The 17,909-nt window shown below is 42.8% G+C and overlaps 1 protein-coding gene across 12 annotated transcripts in view; it reads right to left on the bottom strand.

Annotated features, from left to right (window-relative positions):
- Positions 1–17,534, bottom strand: part of AAK1 (AP2 associated kinase 1) — a 173,403-nt gene extending 155,869 nt beyond the window's left edge. For 8 of the 12 annotated variants that reach the window (XM_060659225.3, XM_060659250.3, XM_060659286.3 and 5 more), the window contains exons 1-2: positions 16,987–17,534; positions 16,307–16,700 (exon numbers count right to left, since the gene is read on the bottom strand). In XM_060659225.3, coding sequence (XP_060515208.3) covers positions 16,307–16,469 — 163 coding nt within the window. In that variant the 5' untranslated portion in view covers positions 16,470–16,700; positions 16,987–17,534. The other 4 variants (XM_060659317.3, XM_060659326.3, XM_078444579.2 and 1 more) reach the window with 3 other exon arrangements.
- Between the last annotated feature and the right edge of the window lie 375 nt (positions 17,535–17,909).

Genomic DNA, 17,909 nt, shown 5'->3' with positions numbered 1-17,909 from the left:
TTTCTGGAACACAAGGCACAAAAAACTAATTTCTGTGCCAACAGGAGACAAAGCCCATGGTCAGCAGCTCATGTTCCTTAATCACAGACAAGACCCTCAAATTCTCACTAACAGCCTCTTCAGTGTTGCACACGGTTCTAGAACAGGCTTAGTCATCTAGTTTCCAAGTCCATAGCAGATTAAAAGCAGCAAATTAGAGAAACACTAATTCAGGAAGGCATGCAGATAGCAGTGAGAGGTAACAAGGGACAGTCTCATAAGAAAGAAACCAGAAACATGAAATTCACAAACATGAAATTCAAAAAGCAGTGCAAGTTTATTCAGGAGCAAACTGCCTAACCCCCATCAAGCAAAGATCCTAAGACATCTAGTAACAATGTATTTGAGAAATAAAGGATGGTGAGATGTTACTCTTGGAAAGAAACTTCATCATCATCTCGTTTTACAGAACAAGGAACATGATAGGCAGGGTGGGGAAGCAACTGTCCAGAGTAAGGCGTAGGGGTCACCAGACAGGCTCTGATCAGGCATATTTTCTACCTATATCATGCTGCCTCTGTGACATATAATCTAGAAGACAGGAAATATATAATGTGTTTCAGAAAAAGTCCTATCCAGGGACGCCTGGGTGACTCAGTCAGTTAAGTGTCTGACTTTGGCTCAGGTCATGATTTCATGGTTTAGGAGTTTGAGACCCGCGTTGGGCTCTCTGCTGTCAGCACAAAGCCTGCTTCAGATCCTCTGTCCCCCTCTCTCTCTGTCCCTCCCCCACTCACTCTCTCTCAAAAATAATAAACATTAAAAAAAAGAAAAAAGAAAAAGTCCTATACAAAATAGTACATTTCCAAAATCAATAAACCCTCAGGGGTCAGGAAACCGGTCTTCCGATGGTGACTTATCTTGAATGGGCTTTCCAAATGACCAGGCCACTTTCCTATTTTATCCTTTGTTAGTTCCTCTCTTCATAGACTTAAGGAAAATTCTCCCTGTCCTTCCTTACTCTCTTTAAAAACTCCAATTCAACTCCCACCCCACAGCATTCGATAGAAAACAAAAGCCATGAGGCAAGAACTCCTTCAACCTGTCAGACCTTACCAATTTCTTATCTTCTGTATCCATTCTTTCTCCAGTTCCTTCCAAGTCAGTGAATGGAATGCCCTTTCTCTTGTTCAAAGTCCTCTCCTGCACCTGAGTTGAGGACTCTATCCATGACCTGTCACCATGTTCTCAGTCCTATTCTATCAATAATCCCCCTATACTATATTTCCAACCTCTTTGTACTAGCTACTTTTCTGCTTAATGTGCTCAAGACTCTGCCACCATTAAAAATAATAAATCCCTCCATGACTCAGCATCCAACTGACTTCCCATTCTCTCATTTCACTGCCTCCTGACTCCACTCCACTCTACCATTCCACTTAAACTGCGCTAACAAAGCTCATGAATAATCTTCATATTTCCAAATCCAATAAATATACTTCCATCCTTATCATGACCTTACTGATTGCTAACACCCCAAAGTATCCACACCCTCCTTCTTTGAAATCTACTTAGTATTCATTGCCATCACTTATTCTCTCCTGGTTCTGTATCTATATCTCCAATCATTCTTCTGCCTCCTTCACCTGCTTACTCTTTCCTTCAACTGGCTTTCACTGAGTTCCTCAGAGGTGTCAGGCACCACACAGGGAACAGGGGATATACAAGGAACAAGTCAGTGAAGGTCTCTGTTTTCATGACAGTGATATTCTTGTGGAGGGAGATACACAACAACCAAGAATCAACTGACACAGGCCAGCTGGCAGAATAAAACATGATGAGTTCCTTATATTGGATGGTGAAGGAAGGTCTCTCTGAGGTGAGTCTTAAGTGAGGTCTGAATGGCAAGAAGCAGCCAGCGATGGAAAGATCGGGAAGAAGAACATTCCAGGCATTAAAGACCTAAAGAGACCTCAAACTATAAAACTCCTAGAAGAAAACATGGGCAGCAATTTCTTTGACATTAGTCGTAGCAATATTTTTTCTAGATAGGTCTCCTAAGGCAAGGGAAACACAAGCAAAAATAAAGTATTGGGACTACACCAAAATAAAAAGCTTTTGCACAGTGAAAAACCTTTGTATTGTTTCGTACAAAACAAAAAGACAGCCTACTAAATGAGAGAAGATATTTGCAAATGATATATCTGATAAGGGGTTAATATCCAAAATATATAAATATCTTACATAACTCAACACCAAAAAAACACAAATAATCCAAGTAAAAAATGGGCAGAAGACCAGAATAGACATTTTTTCCAAAGACAACACACAGATGACCAAGAGACACAGGAAAAGATGGTAAAAAAAAAAAAAAAGCTCAACAGCAAACATCACTAATCCTAACGCAAATCAAAACCATAATGAGATATCATTACACCTGTCAGAAAGGCTAGAATCAAAGACATGAAATAACAAATGTTGGCAAGGATAAGGAGAAAAAGAAACCTTTGTGCACTGTTAGTGGGAATGTAAATTGGTGCATGCACTGTGGAAAACAGTATGGAGGTTCCTCAAAAAAATTAAAAATAGAAATACCATGTAATGCAGTATTTCCACTATTGGGTACTTACCCAAAGAAAACAAAAATACTAATTCAAAAAGATATAAGCGTCCCATGTTTATTGCAACATTATTTACAACAGCCAAGATATGGAAGCAACCCAACTGTCCATCAACAAATGAATGGATAAAGAAGATGTGATATGTGTGTGTGTATGTGTATATGTACGTATATATATATACGTGTGTATGTATATATATGTATACACACACACACACACATACACACACACACACACACACACAAAATGGAGTATTACTCAGCCATAGAAAAAAATGAGATCTTGCCATTTGCAACACGGATGAACCTAGAGGGTATTATGCTAAGTGAAACAAGTCAGACAGAGAAAGGCAAATTTCACTCATATGGGGAATCTAGAAAACAAAACAAATGAACAAAGAAACACAAAAAAACATACTCTTAAATACAGAGAGCAAGCTGGTGGCCGTCAGAAGGAAGGTGGGTGGGGTTGAAACAGATAAAGGAGATCAAAAGGTACAAACTTCCAGTTATAAAATAAACGAACAGCATAGGAAATATAGTCAATAATATTGTTATAACATTGTTGGGTGACAGATGGTGATTACACTCACCACCAGTGAGTGAGCACTGAGAAATATACAAAATTGTTGAGTCACTATGTTGTACACCTGAAACTGTTAATTATACTTCAATAAAAAATTAATTAATTTTAAAAATAGATTTTAATATATTTTTCTATCCAGGTATCTTTCTTCCTTCTCTCTTTCTCTTTCCTTCCTTATTTCATTCCTTCCTTTTGTATTTCCTTTGTTCTTTTCTTTTTTCCCTTCTTCCTTCATTTCTTCCTATCTTAAAAAAAAAGAAAAGAAAAGAAAAGATTCCAGGCAAAGGGACCAGCCAAGCCTAAGATGCCAAAGAGGAAACGATGTTAAATGCTCAAAAAAATAAAGGGGAATCACTGTTGCTAAAGAGTCACAGGTTGAGGTGAAGAGAGATACAAGTTCTTGGAGGGGTTTGCAGGTCAGAGTGAGGAGTTTGGATATCCCTCCAGGTGTGCTCCTCTTCCTCCACCTCCCCACAGCCCGCTTCTCTCTTTTTCCACACAGTCTCCTTGTGAGATCTCATTCCATTTCACTTTACATTAATATCATGTGGTTATAGAACAACTCTCACCAAACTTTTCTCTAAAATCCAGGCCAGTCCTATCCACCAGTGTCCTAAACCATATCCACACTTGGATTTTCATTGGTGCTTCACGCTAAAAAGTCCTAAACCAAACTCATCCTCTTTCCCTCATACACTGTTCTTTCTTCATTCTGTTGACACCATTATCCACCCAGTCACTTAAGCCAGGATTCATCCCAGCTTCCTCTCACCTCCAACATCTAATTATGAACACTGATTTTTCTAGTTTAAAGGAAAGATATGGAAAAAGGTAAGTAGAAAAAGAATGGGATCTTTTGCCTCACTGATATTGACACATCCCAGTACGGCTCATACATAACCCAAGGTTAACAACCCATCTCAAGAAGGTTGTCTTAGTCCCAGCTACACAAGTCTAACACTTCAGCCTAATCAACCCCATGTCACTGTCCCTCTCAAATGGTCTCAACAGAAACTAGAGAACTTAAAAATCATGTCTTCCAGTTAGAAGGTATCTTTGAGGTCATCCAGTGATCTCCATATTTATATAAAGAAAACCATAGTAGCGGAAGGGAACCCACATGTCCCAGATCACTGAGAAGGAGACTACACAATCTACTTTCCTTACTTTATACAGCTCTTTGTTCAGATGAGCTAAACCTAAAACCAGAACTTGAATATGCATAGACCTGGACATTATTGTATCATACCACCTTCAAATCACTTTAAAATTGCTGGCTGAGCCACTTATATGACCCATTTTATGTTATGAACATAACATTAATATTCTAAAACTATTATTTTAAAAGAGAAAGAAATACTTCATTTTCTGGGAAAGTTTATCTTATCCAAAGTAACTTTTTTCAAGTGAATTCTCATCATTGATCAGAGAGCCACCAAGATCTGATCTTTCAACAAGGTCACAGAACTCATAGGGCAAACCACCAGGAAAGGCTTAAGGATGAGTCCCCTTTTCACTACTCCTCTCTGAAAGCAGCAAGAACAGGGAGAAATGAGTTCCTATCTATGTTCTAAGAGCTACATATAGTGACCAGTTTTAGGAACTACCTCTCTAGACTCAATTTATAACTGAGCTGCTAGTGCCATACCTACAAACCTTTTAAAAACAATATGCCCTCTGATAAACATAAAAGTCTCATATCCTCTCCCTCCCCCCAGCGCTTAAGACTACAATGTGCCTCTCTAAAGAGGGTATACCACCATTCCCCATACTATTTGAGGTCCCTCCTTTCCTACCTAGGCCTGGGGTTAGTATGTGCTTTTTCAGATTATGTATTCCTTTCCTATCTGTCCCCTGCTCCCATGCCCACTACCCTAAATGTAAGTTGAGAATCACTGTCCTAATTTACCACAAGCCAACAACCACCACAAGCTACAAAATTAATGCATGCTTTGCTTAAAGAGAAACTTTAGTAACTTCTGAGTTTTTGATACTTGATCTAATCTTCTCCATCTTTACAATATAGCACTGAAATCGTTTTAGAATTCTTTTATATAGTTAAGATACTTGTACTTTATATCTCTACTTTTGAGATTGATAGAATTAGTCATCCATAACTGAATTGAATCAGTAAAGAAATTTACACAATTTTCAGGAAGTCTGGAAGGTGTTCTATTTTGCTTTGAATTTTGTTATTTTTCAACTTTACCAAAAACCTAGATTTGAGAGCTCTTATCATTGTATTAAGGTACCAAACATAGATCTGTTATGTTATTGGAATAGGAACAGGGAGGTCTATATATCTCACATCTGTCTGGTCTGTAGTGCCTGCCCAGTGAATGTGATTTAGTGCTGATTTACTGTATTATTTCTTCAGTTAATTTATTCTCCAGTACCCTCTGTTACAGTGTTCAGATTTAAGAGTCCTTAATTGGATACAAAATAAACCTAAGGTTTACACCTTGCCTCCTAAAAATTATCTAACACTAGAAAGTAGACACAAATGAAATAAATAGCAAAACACAACTTTGGGATTATGGGCCCAAACAGTCCACAAAGGCAGCAAGTATGACCAGCACCCACAGAACAGAAGGAGAGAGGGATCAAATGTGCTGCGGTTAGGTGGGAGTAAGGTAGGTGAGCAGGGCAGAGCAGGGGATCCCAGGTACAGGGAATGCTACGAGGAAAGCACTGGAAAGAACTAAACCCATGATTCATGGGAGAGGAGGAGTGCACAGGCCTGAATGAAGCAGACGACCTATATTAGAGCCTAAGAATGTGAAGCTGGATAGGCAGCTGGGATCAGGTGTTCCTCAGGGGCAGAGAGGCAGAGGCCCTTCATACTAATCGCAACATGACAGGCTGGGGAAATTTTCCAACACACAGGTGGCTTTCAAGCATGAAAAAAAAAAAAAAAATCAAACCACAACATTCATCTGAGATTCTCTTTCTTATCTTTATTCCTCATCTGTATCTATCTACACAATATAGCATTTATTTAAATAGTTTGAGTCCCTATATATAGTTAAGATACTCATACCTTACATTTCTACTTTTTAGATTAATAGTTTTATATATATATATATATATATATATATATATACACACATATATAAAACTAACACTAGTTACATGTATATATATACACACATGCACACGCACATATATATATATATCTACACATATATATACATCTATATGTATATATATATATCCATGACTAACTTCACCAGCTTATTCACACAGCAAAGCAAATACTGCCTGATTAAAACAAAATTCGTGCACTCAAATGTTAAGAGTTACCATTTGCAGACTGCTAACTATATGCTAGGCACTATGCTAAGTGCTTTACGTAATTTCATCTAATCCTTACAACCAACCAAAATATTATCCGCATTTTATAAATGAGAAGCCTGGATGTTAGTTGCCCAACATCACAGGGACAGGTCCAGGATTCAGTCCAAGGGCTGTCTACCCCCAATTCCCATGCTTCTAAACCACCGCACATGGGTCTAACCTTGGAGGTCTTCTCCTGAGAAGAACATCACAGTGCTCCCGTTATTCTGGGGGACAGGGAAGGAAAGACACTACTGAATAGCAGGTTTTCCCCAATCATTACTGAGTTACTCCTTCTGGTCAAACCAAGATTATTCCATAGCTGAAAAGCCAGTTGGAATTATTTCTCCCAACACTGCCCACTCTCCACCAAGAGGCCCAGGCTTCTAAAACTAGAGGACAGGGGCGCCTGGGTGGCGCAGTCGGTTAAGCCTCCGACTTCAGCCAGGTCACGATCTCGCGGTCCGTGAGTTCGAGCCCCGCGTCAGGCTCTGGGCCGATGGCTCGGAGCCTGGAGCCTGTTTCCGATTCTGTGTCTCCCTCTCTCTCTGCCCCTCCCCCGTTCATGCTCTGTCTCTCTCTGTCCCAAAAATAAATAAAAAACGTTGAAAAAAAAAATAAAAAACGTTGAAAAAAAAAAAAATTTAAAACTAGAGGACAAAGGTCTGAGGAGAAGGACTAGGCAAGTGGAAATTAAACAAATCTAACAAACTGGTAAGATAATCAGCACTTCCTGAACAAACAAGATTTCATGAGCAGGGAAAATGATGAGTTGAGGGTCCTAGCAGGAGACCTGGCCCCTCTGTAAATGCTACTCAACCCTCAGTCCTCCAGGAGGGGACCAGCTGACAAGGCCTGAGTCCTCTCCTTTTTTTTTTTTTTTTTTTTTTTGTTTCTGAAGGGTAATAAAGTCTCCGTTTTGTTCTCAAATTCATGCTCAGTAGCACAGGGACAACAATCTCTCTCTTACCCTAAAAGTCCCAGTACAATAGCTGTAAGCATCCTCAAAAACAGGCAGCAAGCAAAATTACATGGCATTATATTGCTTTCTCCAAGATTCAAGTCCTAGATGAAAGGCATCATTATTTAAGATCATTATAATTACAAATGATAATCTAACATCAATGCTATGCTATGCTAGGCCTTCTATAATAATAATGTGCCATAAACTCTTGCATCCAATAAATAATCTCTCAGCTCTTCAGAAATCATAAATAACAAAGCTTCAATTGGCATTGCCATCCACTGTCTGCCAAGGTTAACTCAGGACCCAAGGAGAAAACTGACCATGGTGTTCAAGCTGATTCACTCACAGCAGCCCTCGAATGAAGCTCCAGATTTGCACTCTTTCAACTTTGTTCCCACTTGAAGAACTTGCCCTCTGCCAGGGTGGAAGTCTCGTTCATAAGAAGGACTCCTCTTTCCTAACAATTGTTCATAACTCAAAAGAAGAACTGAGATTGTTTGAAGTATATATAATACACTAAAAATAAAGATAGCAAACTGGTAATAATAAAGATACCGGAGGGGGGAAGGAGGCACAAAATACTGCAGCCAGTATTGCTGAGTGATTCAAAATCACATGGAATAAAAAGGCTTTTTTGCTTTGGTTATAAGCACAGAACATATGATTTATTTATGTAGGCAATTTTGTTCCTCAAAAGAAACCAAAAATGTTGCAATACTTACTTCAACTTTACTAAGAATATAACATATGCAAACGTGCAGAACTAGATGTGTTCCCTAAATAAAACAAGGTTACTCGAAGAAGGGGTTCCAGAGAAGCCTCACAGTTAAGAACAATCCAGCTTCACAAAATCTTCCTCACCAATTCAGTCCTCACTGATCTCTTTCCCCTCAACACCTCCAGAATTTAGAGACTACGCCACCCACCCTATTGTCTTATAGGGCGTTTTTGTTTCTTGTGTGTTGGTCACATTATGTCAACAAAGAGGGCAGGAGCCAAATCTTCCGTTATTTTTCTATATGTCACAGCATCTTAGAGCTGAAAATACCATAGATGCTCAATAAACCTTGCTACTCCTGGCTGGCAGGGCAAGCTGTCTCATGCACTCTACATTATACCTACATCCTCTCAGAGGAAGAGGATGTTTATTATAAATGAGGAACCAGTGGCTCCTATTGGTTAAATTACTTCCCCAAAGCCATACTGGCAAACAGAAGTCAAACAACTTGAACCCACTATCCCTAATTGCAAGTGCTAGACTCTTCCTGAAAATTCTTCCTGTACAAAGGATTATCTACACCTTCTCTCACAACATTCTGATTTTTAATGACCCTTCCCAACTGAACCTCCCTGTGAGCAATTCAAGTCAGAAAATGCTTCCACAATATTTTGGGGTTGCTCAGATATGAGCAATGAGAACATTGGGAGAATTTTCTAAAACTCATAATCCATATTCAGCCAGTGGTAGAGCCTACAAACCCTTGCCGTTCTACCTCCTTTAGTTTACTGGTTTATTTCTGGAAGTAGCTATTTTACACAGAAAATGACATAAAGATTTTTAACCATATTAGGTTAAGAAAGACAACTGCCTCACTGATCCTAAGAAAATGAATTTAAAAATTAAAGGATTTGCCTAAAGTCAGATTAGACCCTTCCAAGCCATCTCCAACTCCTCTCTCTTTCCCCACATTGGTCAACACAACACGTTATGCCACCTTGGCACAACTGACATTTTGAGCTAGATAATTACTTGTGGTGGGGAGGGAGAGCTGTTGGGTATGCTGTAGGATATTCAGCAATATCCTTGGCCTATATCCACTAGATGCCAGTATTACCTCCCACCTGTAACAATCAAAAATGTCTCCAGACATTATTAAATGTCACCCGGGATAATCGCTGTTGGGTGAGAACCACTGCTCAAGACCAGTGGTCTCCAAACAGAGGGCCACAGAACAATCCACTGGGGAAGAAAAAAATATATATGAGACTCTCTACTTACATTAATTTCCATCTTAGAAAATAAGATTTTATCTTTATTTACTAGATGGCCCAACACTAGTGCTGCCATCCAGTCTCTATATCAGTCACATGTCTCATATGGATCTGATGGAATAATGAGCAAAGAGTGGAAGCTCCAAAGCACGGGCTGCACAGTTCATGTGCTTGGTTAAGTGGATTTACTGATTACATCTGTTTTAAGTGAATTAATCTTCATAAAGCAAACAAGGGGCAAAGATTCCTGCAAAGATATATTGGATTAAAGATAATAGGGGCACCTGGGTGGCTCAGTCGGTTAAGCGTCCGACTTCGGCTCAGGTCATGATCTCATGGTCCGTGAGTTCGAGCCCCGCGTCGGGCTCTGTGCTGACAGCTCAGAGCCTGGAGCCCGTTTCGGATTCCGTGTCTCCCTCTCTCTCTGCCCCTCCCCTGTTCATGCTCTGTCTCAAAAATAAATAAACGTTAAAAAAAAAAAAAAGATAACAGAAGCATACATGAAGAACAAGATAATGGTAGAGCCTCAATTCTATTTGTGGTATACTTAACTCTCTATCAGTCACATTACGATGTACAAACGGTCACAATCTAATATGACAAGAAGTTTACCAAAACCTATCTAGAGGACTTAAAAGACAGATTTGCATCTATGATCAAAAATGATGAATTTCATTTTAAGTATATACTGTGCCTTCAGATATTAGTTAATGATAGCAGGACATAAATAAATAAGCATGTACATAATGAAGGAATTAAATGTTTAACTGATAGTGCCATTCTATCCAAAGAGTTTAGAGACTATTGCTCTAAAACAACACTGTCTAATAGAACTTTCTGTGATGATGAAATATCTTCTATCTGTGCTGTCCAAAATCATAGGCACTAGCCACATGTGGCTATTAAGCAACTGAAAAGTGGCCAGTGTGCCTGAAGAATTAAAGTTATATTTTAATTTAGATAAATTTAAACAGCCATATGTGGCTCTGGCTACCTTATTGGACAATGTAGCCCTGGACCACTAATAGATTATGCTATCTCAACACATAAAGCTCCCAGCAAGCAGTGCACTTCCCTAAACTTTTGTCTTGGGCCATGTTATTCTGCCTAGAAAATTCTCTCAATCTTTTCCATCTAGTAATAAGTTCTTGTTTTTGAAGACATACCTCAAATATCCCCTTTCTTCAGCTTTTCCTGACTATTCCTGACCCCACAAAATTCATGGCTGCCTCTTATCTGTTCCCCTCCCCTTTTTACATCCTTCCATTATTGCACTTGGAGGTATTGGCTCACGTACCTGAAGTGCTCTCACTGTGAATTCCTCAAGGCAGTCTTATTTCTCACTGGCTGATGCCCAGCACATAGTGAGGGCTCAGGAACAGTCACTGGATATGGCAATGAACGAACCAACAAACCTTGACCTCCCCACTTATACTCCAGTGCTCCTTCCACCACACCAAAAAATGGCTCCAGAAAAGCAGACTGAAGGCCACTCTTTGCTACTTCACAGTGCCAGATGCTACTTCAATAGACAATACCATTTCTATTATTGTCACTGTTTGGCTCTTTCAGATGCAGATGTCACAGTTATTTCTTCAGCAGGCTTAGAAAGCATTTATCCTTGCAAGAGTGCAAGATGAAGGTACATGGTGGTGTTAGTCCCCTTTCTGAGATGCCAACTTTCAAACACTGTGACGACTGCTCTGGTGCCGTAATGTTTCGTATGTACTTTATGAATGTTTATCAAGCTGTCCCCATGTACTCTACGTGCAGTTTTAGCTACTGAGGTACAAGTATATGTCTCCCCTCATAATCTCCCACTCAAAACCCACATGAAACTGTTTCTCTTCATCATCTCTCATTAAAGGAGTGTGACTTTGCTAGACCAAAAGAAAGGCTTTGACCATGCAACTAACTGCTTATTCTGGATTTCATTTCTGAATTCTAGATTTGGCTATATTTAGCAAAGCTATAACCGTCATCATGCCTGAAGCCAGGAAGAAGACACCATTCACAAACCACCCCCTGAAAATCTGCAGTTGCCACTAAAAAACCAGACTTCCCAGCAGGCAAAGACATCTGAAGTGGGAGGGATCAAATTGGTGTCTGCGTCAGAGAAGACCTCAGGTGCTTGTAACTAACTCTCTGCCTGGCACTAAAGCTCTCCATAACCTTATTTCCTCTTTTCTCTCCAACCTACCTTCTGCTCTGGTCAATCATCGTCATTATTTCCCCCGTCCACTCTCTTCTGTAACACTGGTCATCCCTCTCCCCCACCTACTTCTCCTTCAAGCTGCCTGCCTCTCACGGAACCTTCAGGACCATCCTTCTCCCCGACACTATCCCCTCCCTTGCCCCACAAATAGCACAGGGTTGAGGCACACAGGGTAGCAGTGCATAATGGAGAGCTACTCAATGGTTACTCAAAAAACCCAGCAAGTGAAGAAAGTGAACAGCAAGGGAATAGCCAGGGAACAAATGCAGAATTTCCTTCTACCATTCTATGCCCTTCTTTCCTTGATTCTGGAAGGGAAACTTGTGCTAACCCAAATGATAACACTGGACTCGTCAGTGTTCCTGAACTCATCATACTGTTTCACCACTCCACACTTGCATAGGCTCCTCTTTCTGCGGGGAAGGCATTGGGCAACCCTCATCTGGACCATCTGCTGGGCAATTTCCATTCCTGTTCAAACCAGACATCATCTATAAACCCTCACCCTCAGGCCCTCTCTTTATCACCTCATAACATCTTTTTACCGTCTAGTACGTACCAAGAGCCATGCTAAGTGCTGGCCACTGATCTTGGGGTTATTTGTTGGTCTGTGAGCACCTGAAGACCCAGGCCCACATCCTGTTCTTCTCAGTAGCTCTGGAACATAATGCAGTGCCTACCACAGAGGCCTAACGAAAATTCACTAAATGAGTACATGTATGTATCACATCAATACCAACACAATAGAATTATGCTGCATATGCATGTGTATACACATACATACATACACGTATACATATGTTTGTTTTAGGTCGTTTCACACACACACTTTTAAGCCTCACTACCTTGTGATGTTGGGAGGAGAAATCGTCAGCTTACTGGTATGGAAACTCACTTAGTAGTTCTTGTTAACTCTAGACCTGGATTCCTTTAGTATAAGTAAGGAAACTGCTCTGCAGGGGCACGTGACCCACCTTATACAGAACTGATGCAGTTCTGGAATGTGGTCTTAGACACAGTAGGAATTCGACAAACATGTACTGTTTAAAGCTTAGAACGTAAAGCCTCACATAGCTAAGGATGTATGACAAAGGCACTACTCTTCAGTCCTTCTCTGAGCACTGCTCCTATTTTCCCATGGAGCTTATTCTGGAAGCTTAAACCCAGTCTTTCCTTGACATCACATGCCCATTACCTCAGACATGATTAGGAAGTCATCATGGCATCTTTACTAAGGAAGCTAAAGAGAAAATATCTCCCTCTACACCCAGCCTAGAGATAGCCATATCCTTCTGAATTCATGGTGTAGAGCCTTCACTTCTTCCAAACAAGCCCTCGGTGACTAGTTAGTGAAAGCAGATGAACAGTGCTGATGCTGCTGATGGAGATGGCAGCCCAGACGTTCTCCTTTATTACTACAGCAGCTCCTCCTCGGTGTTCCTGCATTCCTCACTATAAAGCAGAGACCAACACCCAAATTAGAGAAACAGGGGTGATAGGTGGGATGTGGTGGGAAAAGAGTCTATGTTTAAAGCCCACCCTCCCCATACTGCCTGGCCACTGTCCTGGGCACTCACACAGTTGTCCTCAGACAACTCTGGCTGGGACTGGTGGTTAGGGCAGCACCTGGAAACTCAAAAAGGAAAGGGTACAGGAAGGAACGTGGCTACCCAAAATATCTATTGACCCTTGAAGGAGCTAGTGAGGCTTCTGCAGAAAAATATCTGACTCTGTCCACCCACAATAGGGAACGGGATGGCTGCAGATCGCTGTAGCCAAACTAGCCTTCACAATGCCCCTTCACTTCCCCTGAACTATATATAGGATGTAATGTTGCTGCCAAATAATGGCTGCCGCTCGTTGAACACCTGAAAAATGTTAAATAATTCATATACATTGCTTCATTTAATCTTCACAACCACTCCATAGGACAGGGGTTCTTGATCTTTTGCTTGCATCAGAATCTCTCCAGAAATCTGTTAAAGCCCCACACTCTTGGTTTATGGGGTGAGGCCTAATTCGCATTTCTAATAAGCTTCCAGATGATGCTGATGCTCCTGATCCAGGCTCTACACTTTGAGAACCACTGTCATAGGGAAACAGATTTGAGACAGGCTTGAAAAGTCTTATCCAAGGTTTCACAGCTAGTAAAGAACAGATGCAGAATTCGAACCTAGATCTGCCTGACTACACAGACACTGCTGGTAACCGTGCTGTACTGTATGTGTGAGTATCTGCCTTGTCTTCCCAAATTGTGACAGCTCCTTAAAAGCAGACATCACCCTTTAGAACTCCCCATATCCCTCTCAGAACCTAGCAGTGCCTTTTTACTTAGTGGACGCTACATAAATACTTTGTATACTGACTCCTACATAGCTATATACTTCTAAGAGCCACAAATGCAAAGTCTCAGTTAAAGAACATAAAAAGAACATTATCACCAGACCCAGTTTTACGTGAGACTCTCTCCTGCTGCTCTGAGTCTTTGTCCATGCTGTCTCCACACTTGGATAACTCCTACTCATTTGGTCAGTCACTTCCTGCAGAAAGCAATCCTTGGCTCGCTAAAACTGAGGGCCGCTGCACCCTAAGCTCATCTCCATAGCACATATCACTCTATCCTAACTGGCTGTTTTCCATCTCTCAAAGTAGTTTGTAAACTCTAGCATCTAGTTTTATGTCATACCTCCAGGGTCTAGCACAGTGCCTGGTACGTCATAGACACTCCATAACTGCTTGTTGAATGAACAAATAAATGAATGCAGAGCTGCAAGCCCTAAGTTCCACTTAAAAACATCATAATGCGTGATGTGTAATTCTCAGGGATGAATTCCAGGGAAGAGGAGGACAGCCTAGATGACAAAGACCAATTTTCCTTTTATCTTCCCCATCATTCAGATTCTGAGAACAGGTACTGCTTAGGGTAGCCCCACATACAAGGAGACAATATCCTAGCTGAACCAGATGCTCCCGGGCTATAAAGTCAGCAGAGGCCACTCAAAGAGAAGGAAAGAGCTCTGTGCCCCTCATTCCTCCTGATTTCTCTCTCACACACTCCTTCTCCATTTCTCCATCCCACTGCAGTCAAGGGCTTTGGCACGGGAATGAAAGAGACAGATCAGACTCAAGGGTGCGGATCTGGCAGCGGGCACAGAAGCATCTCCCATCCTGCACCAAAGCCCACAAGGAAAGATCCAGAGGGACAGTGACTCAGGCCCCGGATTAAGTCCAGCTAGAGCAGTGCTGAGAATGGAAAAGAGCAACAATTTCACAAGGACATTAATTGTCAGATCTTTTTTTTTCTAAAGTGCTTTTAAAGTAATGGCTTCCACCCTAACCCCAGAAAACTGGGCCCGGTTGAACCCAGTACTCCAGTACTTGCACAAGCTGAGAGTCAAACAGCTTTTTCCTCCTCCTAACCCACCCGCCCACAACACTCACCATGACAGGGATCTCCCAGGCCCAGGTTAGGACCCTTGCTTCAACCTTAGCTTGCAAAAAAGGCTCCACTCCAGCTAATAAACTGTCCCCCCACAACCACCATGCTGCAGTAACAGTGGCATCCCCCTTCCCCAATCCCCTCTCAACCGATAACACAACCTACAGCAGGTTGGCCCCATTCAATTAGCTTGAATAGCTTCATGCCAAGGAAATCGCTGCTTTTATTAAAAATAAAAGCACACAAGGCAGGCAATGGGCTGTGAAAAGTATGAGTCTGGTGTAATTATGAAGGTCGAGGTTAAGGTTACCAAAAGAGACATGCAAAGATTTCCAGAAAGCCTGGAGGATAAAAAAACATATATTTACATATCTATAGATACACAGATGAACACACATGTAGGGAATTTACACAGCAGATCTAAATAACATCTTCTCCAACAGAAGAAAAATAAAAATCAGATGTCACTCTCAAGTAATTCTTTTGGCTAAAAAATAAAAACTAAAACAGGAGGAAGAGGGGCCTAGTGGACTGGTTTCAAAATAACCACATTCATCTCATGTAATTTCTGTTATCTTAGCTACATCCTGGGGACCTGATTACAGTTGGGTCAGGAAACAAAACTAGTCAAATTCACCAAGAGCCTTTGCTATTAGAAAAACATATTCCCATTCTTTGAAAATCCTCTCTTCCTCCAGTGCGTGCTCATGGGAGTGGGAAAGTTGGGTAGAAGGAGAAACCCCTCTCCCTTCTTAAAGGTACTCCATCTCCACCCTTCAGCCCTCACATCAAGATTTCAAGTTTAAGGAGGATGACAAGCCCAGCACCCTACATTTGATGTGAAGCTTTACACTTTCACACATACGTTTTCCCTCTGATCCTTGTAATTCAGTGAGGCAGACAAGAATTGGCTTGCCAATTTTTAAAAAATAATAAAAGGTCACTGAGGTAAACAATTTCCAGCAACGTCCTTCCATCCCATAAGCCCTGTCACTTCCAAACCTCAGTTTTAAATTTTTCAAGGACAATGATTCACTGAGCAAGGGAAGGGGGAAGGGGGAAGGGAGGGTCAACTGGTCAAAACCCATTCATACACTGAACAACTAGAAACCAGTCTTGCTGCATCAGCACAAGATTTTAATTCACGGCGCACTGAAAGAGTCCCACCATACCTTCCGCCAACACCTCGTCCACAGTGACCTGCTGTCGCCCAATGCCAAAGACCCTTCCGATGTAGCCACTGCCCAGGCCCGAGGTGCTGCCCCCACCTCCGCTGGAGCCAGAGCCCAGGCCAGAGCCGCCCTGCTCTCGCCGGGAGTCGAAAAACTTCTTCATCTTGAGAATAGGAAGCAGTAAAGCAAAATACCGAAGGTTTCTGGATTTTTTTTTTTTTTTTTCTAAGAAAACAAGAGATCCAAGGATTTCTTCTCGGATTTCAGCTCGCAGAGGAGCCACCCGAATCCGGCCGTGGGGGTGGGGGCTGAGGGAGGATGCCAATAGGAATATGCGTGTCAATCGCGCCGCGGTCCCCTCCTCCTCAAGAGAGCGATTCGCGTAAGTTTAAACCTGTGATGACAGAAGAAGAGAGGATGAATCAGTAACACACTTACGAATTCAACCGCTGAGTCCTAGAGGGAGCAAAAGCCATCATCCCGGGGAAACGCTTCATGCATTTTCCTAGCGAGAAAAATTCTGGTGCTGAAATCCCGGCAGAGCGCCGGACCCCGTCCCCGCGGCTCGGAAAAAGGAAGGATCTGGCCGCCTCGGGCAGCGCCGACCCAGCCGATCACTGCCTTCCCCTCCTCCTCGGTCTCCCCGCCGCCCCGCGAGGCAGCATCCCGGCGGCACCCACTTGAGAAGGCTCGGCGGCTGGCGCCCAGCTACCAGCCCTGCAACATTGTCACGGCCGCGGGGCCGGCCTGCGACGCGGAGAGGAGGCGGCGCTGCAGCGAGAGCCGGGGCCGCGTTCGGCGCCCGCCCGCCCGCCAGCTGATCCCCGGAGCGCCCAGCGGAGACTGACCCGCCGCCCCTCCCCCGCGCGCGCTCCCGCCCGGCTCCATCCACCCAACCAGGAAGTGAACCGCCGCCGGAAGTGCCTCTCGGGACGGCGCGGCGAGGGGCCGAGTCCCTCCTATTGCTGCCGCCCGGTCGCGACAGACGAGAAGGAGTCGTGGGAGAGAAGGGGACCCAGGAGGGGGGTGTCTCAGTGTGTACAGAGTTTTGTAAAAGAACTTTTATCGCCCGACCGCAGTGCACCATGGGAAAGGTAGTTCGGCGCAAGCCACCGCCTGGACTACAACTCCCAGGATGCCCCTGACGGAGCGAGCAAAGCGGCTGCGGTGGCCTCCTTGGCCTCGAAGGTGGTTAGTGGGGTGGTGCATTTGTGGGGATTCGGTTATTTAAACATATCCGGTAAAGAAACCGCCAAGGACTAGGAAACTGCTGTATGTTCCACCCTTTTGAAGCCATCTTATTTGCGGTTTGACCTCCCTGCACAAGGGATTCTGGGGGTTGTTGTTTCCAAACGGATCGAGAGGCTGACACCTGAAGGACGCGGCTTAACCGCTTAGCCTCTGGCCGGTCCTGCGGGGCTTACCGACGTCACCTGGGCAGAAGGTGGAAGACGAGGGGTAATCGGGAGAATTTTGCTGGCAATTGGTCCAAAGCCACAGTCGAACGCCAACTCTGAGTAGAACCTGTGCCCTTCCGCCGCCAACCTCAAAAAGCCGTTTTTGCTCCCAGATGTTGAGAGCCGCTCGGCGGTCAGCTCTGAGC

This window comes from Panthera onca, chromosome A3 (assembly GCF_046562875.1).
Source record: "Panthera onca isolate mPanOnc1 chromosome A3, mPanOnc1 haplotype 2, whole genome shotgun sequence".
Lineage (NCBI taxonomy): Eukaryota > Metazoa > Chordata > Mammalia > Carnivora > Felidae > Panthera > Panthera onca.
Note: the sequence above shows the minus strand (reverse complement) of the source record. Positions and strands in the feature narration are given on the sequence as shown.